At 43.3% G+C, this 14,611-nt stretch overlaps 1 protein-coding gene and 1 pseudogene across 6 annotated transcripts in view; both read left to right on the forward strand.

The window, feature by feature from the left end:
* The first annotated feature begins 4,554 nt into the window (after window positions 1-4,554).
* The window catches only part of LOC121578024 (eukaryotic translation initiation factor 4B), a 31,158-nt gene continuing 21,101 nt past the window's right edge, over window positions 4,555-14,611 (forward strand). For all 6 annotated transcript variants that reach the window (XM_041892065.2, XM_041892069.2, XM_041892070.2 and 3 more), the window contains exons 1-3: window positions 4,555-4,631; window positions 9,362-9,514; window positions 9,769-9,974. In XM_041892065.2, coding sequence (XP_041747999.1) covers window positions 4,619-4,631; window positions 9,362-9,514; window positions 9,769-9,974 — 372 coding nt within the window. In that variant the 5' untranslated portion in view covers window positions 4,555-4,618. The remainder of the gene's footprint in view (window positions 4,632-9,361; window positions 9,515-9,768; window positions 9,975-14,611) is intronic.
* On the forward strand, window positions 10,377-10,484 carry LOC121578835 (annotated as a pseudogene).

The raw sequence follows: 14,611 nt of genomic DNA on the forward strand, positions 1-14,611 counted from the left end.
CAAAATAGTACAAGCACAACATCACTATTAATTATAAAACACGTAAAGTTATTTGAAAATTCTGAAGAAAAAGAACACACAAACACACAATGCCTCAGTGATTAACAGAACTGTTTCACAGATCACAGAACTATGTCAGGGTGTCATTTCTCAGGCAGAAATGTAGATAAAAAATAATAAAATCCTGTTCCCCAAACAAGTGCAAGAACCACAGAGTCAAGAATAGGTTAAATATACAAATAAAATAAAATCAATTAAAAACAATAGCACATCAACATAAAAACATATAAACATAAAGCTGGAGCCTGAGGACAGTGTCCAAAAGCACAACATCACTATTAATCATAAAACACCTCAAGTTATTTGAAAGTTCTGAGGACAAAGAACACACAAACACACAATGCCTCAGTGATTAACAGAACTGTTTCACAGATCACAGAACTATATCAGGGTGTCATTTCTCAGGCAGAAATGTAGATAAAAATAATGAAATCCTGTTCCCCAAACAAGTGCAAGAACCACAGAGTCAAGAATAGGTTAAATATACAAATAAAATAAAATCAATTAAAAACAATAGCACATCAACATAAAAACATATAAACATAAAGCTGGAGCCTGAGGACAGTGTCCAAAAGCACAACATCACTATTAATCATAAAACACCTCAAGTTATTTGAAAGTTCTGAGGACAAAGAACACACAAACACACAATCCCTCAGTGATTCACAGAAGTATATCACAGAACACAGAACTATATCAGGGTGTCATTTCTCAGGCAGAAATGTAGATAAAAAGAATGAAATCCTGTTCCCCAAACAAGTGCAAGAACCACAGAGTCAAGAATAGGTTAAATAAACAAATAAAATAAAATCAATTAAAAACAATAGCACATCAACATAAAAACATATAAACATAAATCTGAAAGCGTTGCTCAAACTCCCGTAACAGTCCCGTTATTTTATCTTTGAACCGCTTCATGTCTGCCACATGTTGGGTCGCGCACACATTTTTCAGACAGGGGAAGTGAGCTGCATCACCACCGGCAAGTTGCGTCTCCCACAATGACAGCTTCAACTTGAAAGAACGTATGCTGTCATAATACTGCGTGACAACTTTGTTGCGCCCTTGCAGCTGTTTGTTCAAGTTATTCAGGTGCTCTGTAACATCCACCATAAATGCAAGGTCCGGCATCCATTCTGCGGAATGAAATTCTAACACTGGTTTGCCCTTTTCTTCCATGAACTGTTCAATTTCTTCTCGTAAATCAAAGAAACGCCTCAGCACAGCACCTCGGCTTAACCATCTTACCTCAGTGTGGTATGGCAGGCCATAGATATGGTCTTTCTCTCTGAGAAGGCTGTCAAACTGACGGTGATTCAGGCTTCTGGATCGGATGAAATTAACAGTTTGGATGACCACCTTCATGACGTTATCCATCTTTAATTACTTGCAACACAAAGCCTCCTGGTGCAAAATACAGTGAAAAGTCAAAAAATCACATCCTCCATTTGCAGATTGCACTTTCTCTCTGAACTTTGTCACAACGCCTGCTTTTTTCCCGATCATTGAGGGCGCACCATCTGTAGCCAGGCTGACAGCGCGGGACCAGTCCACTCCGACCCTGTCCAGCGCGCCCGACGAGTGCGGTAAAAATATCAGCTGCTGTCGTTGTATCTGTCATCGGCACCAACTCCACGAACTCCTCGGTGACGGTCAATGTGTCATCAACTCCGCGGATGAAAATGGCCAGTTGTGCAACATCTGTAATGTCCGTGCTTTCATCAATTGCAACCGAAAACGCAATAAATGACTTTACTTTTTGCTTCAACTGGCTGTCCAAATCCACTGAAAGATCGGAAATCCTGTCTGCAACTGTGTTTCTTGTCAGGCTGATATTTGCAAAAAGCCTGCCGCTTTTCAGGGCACACAATCTCCGCTGCCTTCATCATGCATGTTTTTACAAATTCACCCTCACTAAATGGTTTTGAAGCCACTGCGATTTCATTAGCAATGAGGTAGCTAGCTTTCACTGCAGCGTCACTGATGTCTCGGCTGTGAGTAAACACAGACTGCTGTTTCTTCAGACCCGCCAACAGTTCATTCACCTTCTCACATCTCCGCTGTCCTTGAAAGTTGTCATATTTGTCGGCATGAAGACTCACATAGTGGCGACGAAGGTTATATTCTTTCAGCACTGCAACATGCTCTGAACACACCAAACATACAGCTTTCCCATTCAATTCCGTGATTAAATAGGATGACAATTTTTCTTGGAACACTCTGCACTCTGCGTCCACTTTTCTATTTTTTGACAGAGACATATTGGGGCAATGAGGGTGCCAAAGCACATAATGTTAAAAGTAGAAGCCGTAATAAATATCGCGGGCAAAACAAAGTAGCTCATTGGCTGCACGTGCTTGACCTACTTGCTCTGCCCCGGTATAAACAGTTTGCTTGCTTAACACAATTGCTATTGCGCCATCCAGTGGACGCAATTGGAACAGCAGTTTATTTTATTGAAAAATTGCAGCGCATTTTTATACTTTACAATTTTTTTTTTTTTTTTTATCATCTCGCGGGCCGGATTAAACCCGTTTGCGGGCCTGATCCGGCCCGCGGGCCGTACGTTTGACACCCCTGGCCTAGACGATCGTCAAGGACTCCAGTCAGCCGAGCCACGGACTATTCACTCCGTTACCATCTGGCAAACGGTATCGGAGCGTCAGGTCTACCACCAGGCCATCAGACTGTTGAACAGCTAACCCTAGCTGTCTACCTGCTCAGACCTGCACCTTAGAGAATATTTGGGTAAGACTTTCTATGAACCTCATATGCATAATGCATTATACAGCATTATAGATGTACTCATAATGCACTATGATAGAGTAATAATTCAGTATACGTTTAGTTATAGACACATAAAGACTCATATAGACTCATAATTCATTATACCAATACTGCTGATGCATTATAAGTATAATCATAATCACTTATAATGTACAGCAACATAGTGCTTCATAATTGCTGGTCACTTTTTCCTCAAGGATCATACAGCATTATAATGACCATCAGTGTGATGCATTTCTAACCTTTTTGTCAATGAGCAGCACATCCTTATTACTGCATCCTAATCTTTGTTTTGGTGTGTTATAGCATACTTATAAGCCACTATAAAGTAATCTTATTTGATTGCTTTAGGTAAGGTGATGAAAGGCAGACAGCTATACTCTGACGATGAGGTATATGCTGATGTTGAGGCCAAGCTCACCCACCATTGCACCTTGTATCAAATGCTTGGCTGGACCTCACTTTACATGCATAGACAGTTACATTGTTACGTGTTCATCTACAAAACCCTTCTGGGTAAACGACCTCTCTAGCTCTGTAGCCTGCTCTCCTTCACCAGTAGCAGTTACCAGACACACGGTCTACTAGGTGGTTGGTAAAGCCTCAGAGCCGTTACCGAGCAAGGCAAGACTGCCTTTTCCTATTGTGCACTAGAGGCATGGAACAGTCTGTAAAATGTGCTTCCTAGATTAACTAATGCCCCTTAGTGAGTTTAAAACTTTGGCCCAAAACTCTGTTCAGGAGGAGTGTAAATGTTTCCTGTAGGCCGGATCAGCTCTTGATGACGTGTTGTTGTGCTGTTTCTATTGTATGTATTAAATGTTGCAATGTATTGCCTATTGCTGCCTTCTTGGCCAGGTATCCCATGCAAAAGAGACTTGTTTCTCAATGTTTTCTTTCCTGGTTAAATAAAGGTTAAATAAGCTGTTACTATACAATTCTAAAGTTGTCATTGTATGTTTTCATGAAATGTCAGGACTTTTTGGAGTGTAAAAATGTTTGACCATTAAAAATGCTATTTTCCCTAATGCCTAACCTAACCCTAATACTAACCCTAACCTTAACACTTAATTTAAACCTTCACCCTAACCCAACCCTAACCTTAACCTCAAAAACCCTAACCCTAAACCTAAACCTAAACCTAATCCTAACCCTAAACCTAACCTTAACCCTAGCCCTAACATTAACCTTAACACCAAAACTCTAAATCTAACCCTAAGCTTAAAATGGCATTTGAACAAATTCAGGACCTGAAAAAAGTCCTTACTTTTCAAAAAAAAACTTGTCTTCCTACCTTTTCAGGACATTCAGGTTAAATGTTAGGACTTTGGGGTCCTGATAATGTAGGAAAAGAAACACACACACACACACACACACACACACACAGTCATCACTGCTGTTCTATTTATATACTATATATACTATTTAATTTAACTGCGACACCAAGACACTATCCACTTTATATACAATCATACTTGACACAGCACATTCGTAATTTATACTGTAACTAGCTATATCCTATTGTGTACACATACGTTTTACTAATACTTTCTTCTACTACTTGTTTTTTATACACAAAAGGTATTCAAATCTATTTGAGATGCCTGAAATTGGTCTCTAGATAAACACCATAACAGAATATTATTCATAGAAAATAGTAGACTGCAAGGGCAAGGCTGGGGGGATTTGAGGCTCGCGACCAGATGCGCGTTCTCGATTATAAACCTCTGACGCCTTCATCCGGGAATCTGGTACGAACTCGCTCTCCAACATGGCGGCGCCAGGTGAGGTTTATGTGGGTGAACGAGCTAGGTCGGTTGGGCGATTTCAGAGGGTATTAGCTCGACACAATTGAGCAAATATCGTTTGACGAGTGTCTACAGCTTATCGTTTCAATCTGTGTCGGTGTCCTATGTGTATATTTTAATCAAATGACTGTTTCTCAGGGATAAAGACGCCGCTGCCGGGGAAGTGATCTAGCTAGCTAGCTAACGTCGTTAGCTACGCGAGGCAGCGATTTGCTCAGAGTTGAATAATTTATTCCCGGTGTTTTTCATTGTGTGATATGTGACGGGTATTACGTTGACATTAGAGTGTGTCTTTGGCTTGTATCCGACATTAAGTAGGTCGTGATGTAATGTTATTCATAAACAACTGACACATTGTGTCTAGGTAGTCGACGGTGGCGTTAAGACAAGCAAGCACATTTCTTAGAGGAGGGTCTGGTTCAGTGGCATGGGGTTCACAAGGAATTCCCCACGTGCGGATTTTGGTAACTGATGGGTGAAGCGGGACAGTTGCCGGACACGTCCTATCACTGGCCTCCCCTCAAATTTTTGCCGGCTGGCATATTTGATTATGTCTGCCACATGCCGCTAGCATAGGCCTTAAACTCAAGCAGAGTCTTCCCGGTCAGCAGTCCTTTGCTGACTAAGCCAGTGGGTGTAATGACAATGGCTAGCTAAGCTAGCTAGCTCGTTAGCTTACTAACATTTACATTTTAGTCATTTAGCAGACGCTCTTATCCAGAGCGACTTACAGTTAGTGAGTGCATACATTTTCATACTGGCCCCCCGTGGGAAACGAACACACAACCCTGGCGTTGCAAGCGCCATGCTCTTCCAACTGAGCTACACGGGGCAACACACCGGTAGTAGCTAGCTAGGTACCATCCAGTTTTTGCTAACTTAGTTAGCTAGCTTTGGCAATATGGCTACATTGGCAAAATGGCTGTAGCTAGCTACTTTGGCAGAATGACTCACTGGCTATATCCTCAGTTTGGTTTCACATAATTCATAATGATTCACCATGTGAAAGGCACTACTTTGCACCTAGGCCTATATGCTGTTTTCTAGGATAATTAAATACAGTGTGCATTTATGGTATTGTTGTCAGTCACTGCACGAGTACTATTACCCATTCATTGTAAACAGTGTGTGTGACCCACTGACAAGATACCAATTGTAAACAGGCTGTGTGTGTGAAAAGAATGTCCTGACAGCTGGGATTTTCACAATGAAGCTGCCAGCCCTCTTTGTTTTTCCCAGTCTGCTTCAAACCAAAACAAACCGACCAAACCTGCTCCACCAGAAGAGTTGGGTCCCATTAAAACCCCTGAAACCAGTAGTCAGTCATTATTGGGCTCCCGAGTGGCGCAGTGGTCTAAGGCACTGCATCTCAGTGCTTGAGGCGTCACTACAGACCCCCTGGTTCGATTCCAGGCTGTATCACAACCGGCCGTGATTGGGAGTCCCATAGGGCGTCGCACAATTGGCCCAGCGTCCTCCGGGTTTGGCCGGTGTAGGCAGTCATTGTATGTAAATAAGAATTTGTTCTTAACTGACTTGCCTAGTTAAATAAAGGTAAAATAAAAAAATAGTCATAACTCATTTTGATGTCTCACACACACCTAAAGTGGTGTTGCCCTTGAGGAAACAACCAAACTCTCTGTTGCTGCAAATAGGATAAACTGTATAAAAGCACTTATATTGGCGGTTAATATGCAGCGAGAGACCACTCCCTGTTTTAGAACCAGGTTGGCATTCATTGAGATGAGTAATGTACTGGAGGCAGCTCTGCAGGATAATCACTAGCTGCCACAGTCATAAAATCTGATTTTTAAACCTTAACCACACCGCTGACCTTATGCCTAACCCCAACTTTAAATGATGACCAAAAAGCACATTTTGCTTTCACGAATTTATACAATATGTAGCCAGTTTTGACTTTGCCGCTGGCCCATCTAGTGTAAATCTCTCCGCTCTGCCTCAGTACAAGATTCATCCCAGTAAACGTCACCCTGCCTTTTAAAATGGGTCAGTGGGGCCAAGGCTCATCTGTCCGGCTTTGGCCCCACACAAACTATGAAGACCTATTAGACAGACACACACTGTTTCATTATCATGGTCTGCACATCACTGCTCCTTTATCTGACACGCTGTTGGACTGGAGCACTCCACAACAGTGAAAATGTACTATTTGTTCACATGCAGCTGTTGGCATAAAGGGCAGTTTGAGCCCTTTTCTAAACCAATGAGCTTATTTTGCTTTCGTCCGAGAATGTCAATGGCAGTTTGTCAGGCATTTCCACTAGCTCCATATGGACACTTTCTTTGGTTTACGACGCAAGTGCAGGGCTGCCTGGAGGTAGAAGGCTGCCAACAGGACCTACTGGTCCCAAGAGAGAGCATAGCAACACAATCAGCATTTTTCATGGTGCGGTTGGCAGTGGCGGTCAGACAGACGATTTTGGGATGTCTCGCAGATTATTTGAAAACAGTCAAATAAAATTGTATTTGTCACATGCGCCGAATACAACAGTGTGACCTTACCGTGAAATGCTTACTTACAAGCCCTTAACCAACAATGCAGTTTTAAGATAATAAGAGTTAAGAAAATATTTACTAAATAAACTAAAGTAAATATAAATTTAAGAAATTAACAAAATAAAATAACAATAACGAGGCTATATACAGGGTATACCGGTACCGAGTCAATGTGTGGGGGTACAGGTTAGTCAAGGTAATTTGTAGACGTAGGTAGGGGTAAAGTGACTATGCATAGATAATAAACAGCAAGTAGCAGCAGTGTAAAAACAAAAGGGGGGCGTTGTCAATGCAAATAGTCCGGGTGTCCATTTGATTAATTGTTCAGCAGTCTTATGGCTTGCGGGTAGAAGCTGTTAAGGAGCCTTTTGGACCAAGACTTTATGCTTTGGATGCGTTAGCCTACCTACTGTATTAAAATCACCTATTTGTTGCATTATTCACACTCAGAATTCGCTGCTTCAAGTTCAGTAGCCTTCCTCTCCTAGTTAGGTGTGCAAGATCAAGTGCGTCTGTATATGTGTGGTCTCAATTAAATAGTAGGCTGCCAGTGCATGGGCGGAGAATCACGTGGCAGTTATCTTTCCAAGGACGTTTTATTAAATATGATTTGACTGCAGTTTACTACAGTGTCTGTAATAATGATAATGGAAATAAGTGGAGGGCGCTCAACCGACATGAGTCGAGGTGCAATCAAACAAATAGAGCATTGAAAAGGAAAAGGCGCGACACAGTCATAGGCTAAAATAGTGAGCGAGCATTATGCCTTTTCATTTTCAATAAATATTGATTGCCCATTTTATTTGTCTCTGCCTGCAAATCATCCTCCTAAAAGGTAGGCTATATCCTACATGCAAAACGTAGCTCAAGAGAGTGTAACTGTCCGCTGTCATCATTCTTGCTACTTCCAGTTCAGTAGCCATATGTGGAGATCAGGTGCGTGTGTGGTCTCAATTAAATAGAGTAGGCTATAGGCTTGGGCGATACCCCAGTATACGGTATGAACAGTATATTTCGAAATACCGACGGTATGATTTTCAATACCGCTTTAAAAAATGTGTTTTTTTGGGGGGGGGTTGCGTGCTACGCCACTGCTTATAAACTATAAGTTTAGTATAACTATATAATAAATCTAAGATGTCAAATTATACCCAGCTCAGGGCTCCAGCTATGTATTTGGTTTGCTATCTAAGTGGCTAGATATCAAGCTTCTTGGTTACAGCAGAGACATTCAATCGCCTCCTGGATCAAGATCCCTGTTGCCTAAATTGGTTTGTGTTTCCAAACATTTTATTTATAACTTTTTTTTTTTCCAACAGCACACCTTTGTGCACGTTCATTAATGCCGTATACCCCGGTATGGTACAGAAACGTTATGATGGTATGAAAATCTGCATAGTAGGCTATCGCCTATGCATGGGCGGAGAAGCACAGGGCAGTTATCTTTACAAGGAAATGTACTTCCTAAATATGATTAGGCTATATTTTACTACATTGCCTAGAAATACATATTGATCACCCATATTTTTCTCAGTCTGAAAATTGTATCACTCCTAAAGGGTAGGCTATAAAACATAGCTCAAGAGAAAGTGCAAGTCTCCACCTTCTGCTCTCTTCAAACTACGTCTAGCCTATTGTCTGATTATCGTCCAGTTATACCAATAGCCTAATATAATGGGCCATGTGAGAATCTCTGGTCATTTTACCTATTTCTTAGGTTATTTTAGCAGATTTTGATATATTGCCTATAGGGCGCCATATTGCTTGGACCATGGCTGGCAAGTGAGCTGTGTCACATACGTCTAAAATAACATTGCAGGACTGCGGTTGCGTTTGGGACAGTTTTTTTGCGGTAGCCGTTGGGAGTCGGACAGAGTGCGGTATGAAAAGCTGCGGGCGGGAGTGGGATGAATAAATCAGTCTCGCGCAGACCTCTACCTCAAGTCTAGTAGTTACAAATCAAGTTAAATGGACCGTGTGTAGTGGGCTATGAATTCGTAATTACATCAGTCAAAATGTCTTCCAAATGTACCCTCTATCTCTTACGTAAGAGACTGGCAACCACGCTAATCTAGACCCCTCAGACTGGAAACTAGGGACTAGTGGTTGTTTTTGGACAGTTCACCTCTGTACATTACATTTCCCTTCAATGTGTCGTGCAGCCCACTGATCTCTCTCTCTCTCTCCAGCTAAGAAGAAGGGGAATAAGAAGGGGAAGACGCTGACCCTCACTGACTTCCTGGCAGAGGACAGTGGGAGTGGAGGCAACGCTCCACCACCGCAACCCAGCTACGCCAAGTCAACCAGCTGGGCCGATGAGACGGATGACCTGGAGGGAGATGGTGAGAGACGCAACATGATGCTTGATGAAATCTCGTATGGGGACTCATCCAAAGATGCAAACTTTCCAGGGTTTCACGTTCACTAGGGTGCAATGTTAACTTTGCAGATCAGAGAAATGTAGCATTGGGAATCATGTCTTGTTGTTCCACAATACATTTCTGAGTTTTCTGTAATGTTGCACCTGTCCATTGAAATCCAAATGTCTCTGGAGAAACACATCCCTCTTTCTCATCCCACTCTTCCTCTCCCTCAGTATCCACCTCCTGGCACTCAGGGGAGGACAGTTACCGGGCCCCGGCCATAGACCGCAACATCCTGCCCACGGCGCCGCGGTCGGCCCGCGAGCCCAACGTGGACCGGTCGCGCCTTCCCCGCAGCCCCCCCTACACCGCCTTCCTGGGCAACCTGCCCTACGACGTCTCAGAGGAATCTATCATGGACTTCTTCCGGGGCCTAGCGGTACGTACTAGATCCTGTCAGAACGGCAGATGTGTTAACAAAATCTGTGTTGTGTTCAGTTGGCACAAAATGGTGCAAAAATGCTTTGCAGTCCTACCTGAACATGTCTAATGAGAACGATCATTTACACAATGTTTTGCTGCGTTGTGCCGACTCAACGTGACTCTGGTGTGAAAAGGATACCCCCACACTTTTTGACTATAGTGTAGATCTGTGTTGAACGACAGTAGTTGCTATCAGTAAATAGGAAAGGAGAAGAACTGTAAAAAATAAACTGTTACAGGGGTTTGCACCAAAAGCAAATCTATTAAAATCTTTACCAAACATAGTTTTGCTGACCAGCCTCGTTATCTTCAGCATTATACGCCTATTGGGACTGCGAACCTGCCAAACAGTGAGCCTCCTGGCACTGATCGAAGCCGTTGCTGTTCTCTTGTAGCAGACACGGACCGACGGTCGCTGTGCAGTTTGACAGTAACTGACTCAGCAACATTAAGGGGGAGGACACTTGATGCTAAATTGTGCCTAGAGAATGTTTGATGTGTATTTCTTGGCCGTCATTGTGATTTATATGACAGATTTAGTAAGTGTTATCAGGATTCTAATTTTATTTGCCTCCCAAAAAGCGCTGCAGAAAAGTTTGGAAAAAATTGTTTTTTTTGAAGGAGATATGAGATGCACTGGACAACCGTGGTTGTGTTGATGGTTGTGGTCAACTATTGATACACCAGTTGTTTGTATTCCTGTTAGGGATGCACATTTTGGTCAATTTTGCTGCCGACTAACCGACCCTCATTAACCAGTCAACAAACGGTAAAAACATTTCCAAACAGTAAAATGAGGTGACCAACAGAAAATACTATGCATGCATACAAGGAACGGACATTTTTCATTAAGAGTTGGAAACATGCAACAATAGCAAGCCTGCCGTCTTACAGTCAAAAGGCTATAGCTTATTATTGAACATGGAACTTATGTAATGAAGCAGCCAACATTTGCCGAAATGCGATTCGCAGGAAAACACTGTTCTAAACAGCGCACTTAATGCAAGCGGTTCCATATGTGACAGAGACTAAAATCTCAGTTAGATACTTAGAGAAGGGGAATCTAATAGTAATGACTAGGATGAGTTGCTAATATGAGGATTTTGGCTTCTGGACAACGAAAGGAAGTTGATATGAAAATCAATAGAACAGGAGAGAAATTCTGTATCTTTATAAAATAATTGCCTCCACTTTTTATGATTGGATTTTGGCTAGGCTATTTTGAAGCAAGGTAAGACATGCCTCATTATTTGAAGTAATGTTAAACGTTCAGGTTTCAAACAATTATACTGCCTCAAGTTCACGTTGCAAAGTGGTGGGTGACCGTTGATATAGCCTATGCACTCGAATGCTGTAATTCCGAGTTGATTGCTGTAATTACAAGTTAATTGTGGCCATGAAAAGTTAACACGCGATTGCATTTAAAATTGGCAGGACAGAACGGCAGACTCGGGTAAGACGAGGGGTGGCGGTCTCTGTATATTTGTAAACAACAGCTGGTGCACAAAATCAAATACTAAGGAAGTCTCTAGGTTTTGCTCGCCTGAGGTAGAGTATCTCATGATAAGCTGTAGACCACACTATTTACCAAGAGTTTTCATCTATATTTTTCATAGCTGTCTATTTACCACCACAAACCAATGCTGGCATTAAGATTGCACTGAATGAGCTGTATAAGGCCATTAATCAACAGGAAAATGCTCATCCAGATGCAGCGCTCCTAGTAGCCGGGGACTTTAATGCAGGGAAACTTAAATCCGTTCTACCTCATTTCTACCAGCATGTTAAATGTGCAACCAGAGGGGAAAAAACTCTAGACCACCTTTACTCCACACACAGAGACGCATACAAAGCTCTCCCTCGCCCTCCATTTGGCAAATCTGACCATAACTCTATCCTCCTGATTCCTGCTTATAAGCAAAAACTGAAGCAGGAAGCACCAGTGATTCGGCTAATAAAAAAGTGGTCAGATGACGCAGATGCTAAGCTACAGGACTGTTTTGCTAGCACAGACTGGAACATGTTCCGGGATTCTTCAGACAGCATTGAGGAGTACACCACATCAGTCACTGGCTTCATCAATAAGTGCATCGATGATGTTGTCCCCACAGTGACCGTACGTACATACCCCAACCAGAAGCCATGGATTACAGGAAACATCCGCACTGAGCTAAAGGGTAGAGCTGCCGCTTTCAAGGAACGGGACTCTAACCCGGACGCTTATAAGAAATCCCGCTATGACCTCCGACGAACCATCAAACAGGCAAAGAGTCAATACAGGTCTAAGATTGAATCATACTACACTGGCTCTGACGCTCGTCGGATGTGGCAGGGGCTTGAAAACTATTACAGACTACAAAGGGAAGCACAGCCGCGAGCTGCCCAGTGACACAAGCCTACCAGACGAGCTAAACCACTTCTATGCTCGCTCGAGGCAAGCAACACTGAAGCATGCATGAGAGCACCAGCTGTTCCGGACGACTATGTGATCACGCTCTCCGTAGCCGATGTGAGTAAGACTTTTAAGCAGGTCAACATTCACAAGGCCGCAGGGCCAGACGGATTACCAGGACGTGTACTCCGAGCATGTGCTGACCAACTGGCAAGTGTCTTCACTGACATTTTCAACATGTCCCTGACTGAGTCTGTAATACCAACATGTTTCAAGCAGACCACCATAGTCCCCGTACTCCAAGAACTCTAAGATAACCTGCCTAAATGACTACCGACTCGTAGCACTGACGTCTGTAGCCATGAAGTGCTTTGAAAGACTGGTCATGGCTCACATCAACAGCATAATCCCAGAAACCCTAGACCCACTCCAATTTGCATACCGCCTCAACAGATCCACAGATGATGCAATCTCTATCGCACTCCACACTGCCCTTTCCCCACCTGGACAAGAGGAACACCTACGTGAGAATGCTATTCATTGACTACAGCTCAGCATTCAACACCATAGTGCCCTCTAAGCTCATCACTAAGCTAAGGATCCTGGGACTAAACACCTCCCTCTGCAACTGGATCCTGGACTTCCTGACGGGCCGCCCCCAGGTGGTAAGGGTAGGTAACAACACATCTGCCACACTGATCCTCAACACGGGGGCCCCTCAGGGTGCGTGCTCAGTCCCCCTCCTGTACTCTCTGTTCACCCATGACTGCATGGCCAGGCACGACTCCAACACCATCATTAAGTTTGCCGACGACACAACAGTGGTAGGCCTGATCACCGACAACGATGAGACAGCCTATAGGGAGGAGGTCAGAGATCTGGCCGTGTGGTGCCAGGACAACAACCTCTCCCTCAACGTGACCAAGACAAAGGAGATGATTGTGGACTACAGGAAAAAAAAAGAGGACTGAGCACGCCCCCATTCTCATCGTGAGGGCTGTAGTGGAACAGGTTGAGAGCTTCAAGTTCCTTGGTGTCCACATCACCAACGAACTATCATGGTCCAAACACACCAAGACAGTCGTGAAGAGGGCACGACAAAGCCTATTCCCCTCAGGAGACTAAAAAGATTTGGCATGGGTCCTCAGATCCTCAAAAATTCTACAGCTGCACCATCGAGAGCATCCTGACTGGTTGCATCACCGCCTGGTATGGCAACTGCTTGGCCTCTGACCGCAAGGCACTACAGAGGGTAGTGCGTACGGCCCAGTACATCACTGGGGCAAAGCTCCCTGCCATCCAGGACCTTTATACCAGGCGGTGTCAGAGGAAGGCCCTCAAAATTGTCAAAGACTCCAGCCACCCTAGTCATAGACTGTTCTCTCTGCTACCGCACGGCAAGCGGTACCGGAGTGCCAAGTCTAGGTCCAAAAGACTTCTCAACAGCTTCTACCCCCAAGCCATAAGACTCCTGAACAGCTAATCATGGCTACCCGGACTATTTGCACTGCCCCCCACCCCCACCCTTTTACGCTGCTGCTACTCTGTTAAGTATTTATGCATAGTCACTTTAACTCTACCCACATGTACATATTACCTCAACTACCTCAACTAGCCGGGTGCCCCCCGCACATTGACTATGCAACGGTACCCCCCCTGTATATATAGCCTCCCTACTGTCACTTTATTTTACTGTATATATAGCCTCCCTACTGTCACTTTATTTTACTTCTGCTCTTTTTTTCTCAACACTTTTTTTGTTGTTGTTTTATTCTTACTTTTTTGTTTAAAATAAATGCACTGTTGGTTAAGGGCTGTAAGTAAGCATTTCACTGTAATGTCTGCACCTGTTGTATTCGGCGCATGTGACCAATAAAATTTGATTTGATTTGAAAATTGTTATTTGTTGCGCAATGACTGGGCTTACAAAAGCACATTTCACTCCAGTACCAGCTTTTTGAGGAGCTGCTCTCGTGCTGTCTGACAGGTGATATCCTAGTTTGAGGAGCAGAATAGCCTATGTATGCTGAGCGTGTGTGATAAATAAGATGAATGACGCCAATTTAATTCCACTAAATTATTCATATGTACCTATAGAACGATAAGAATGACCGGTAAAATGTATTTTCTGCGGCTAACGGTTAACCGTTAACGTCCCTAATTCCTGTCAAACTGAAGGACACAAACAGGACATTCAACCC

This window comes from Coregonus clupeaformis, chromosome 12 (assembly GCF_020615455.1).
Source record: "Coregonus clupeaformis isolate EN_2021a chromosome 12, ASM2061545v1, whole genome shotgun sequence".
Lineage (NCBI taxonomy): Eukaryota > Metazoa > Chordata > Actinopteri > Salmoniformes > Salmonidae > Coregonus > Coregonus clupeaformis.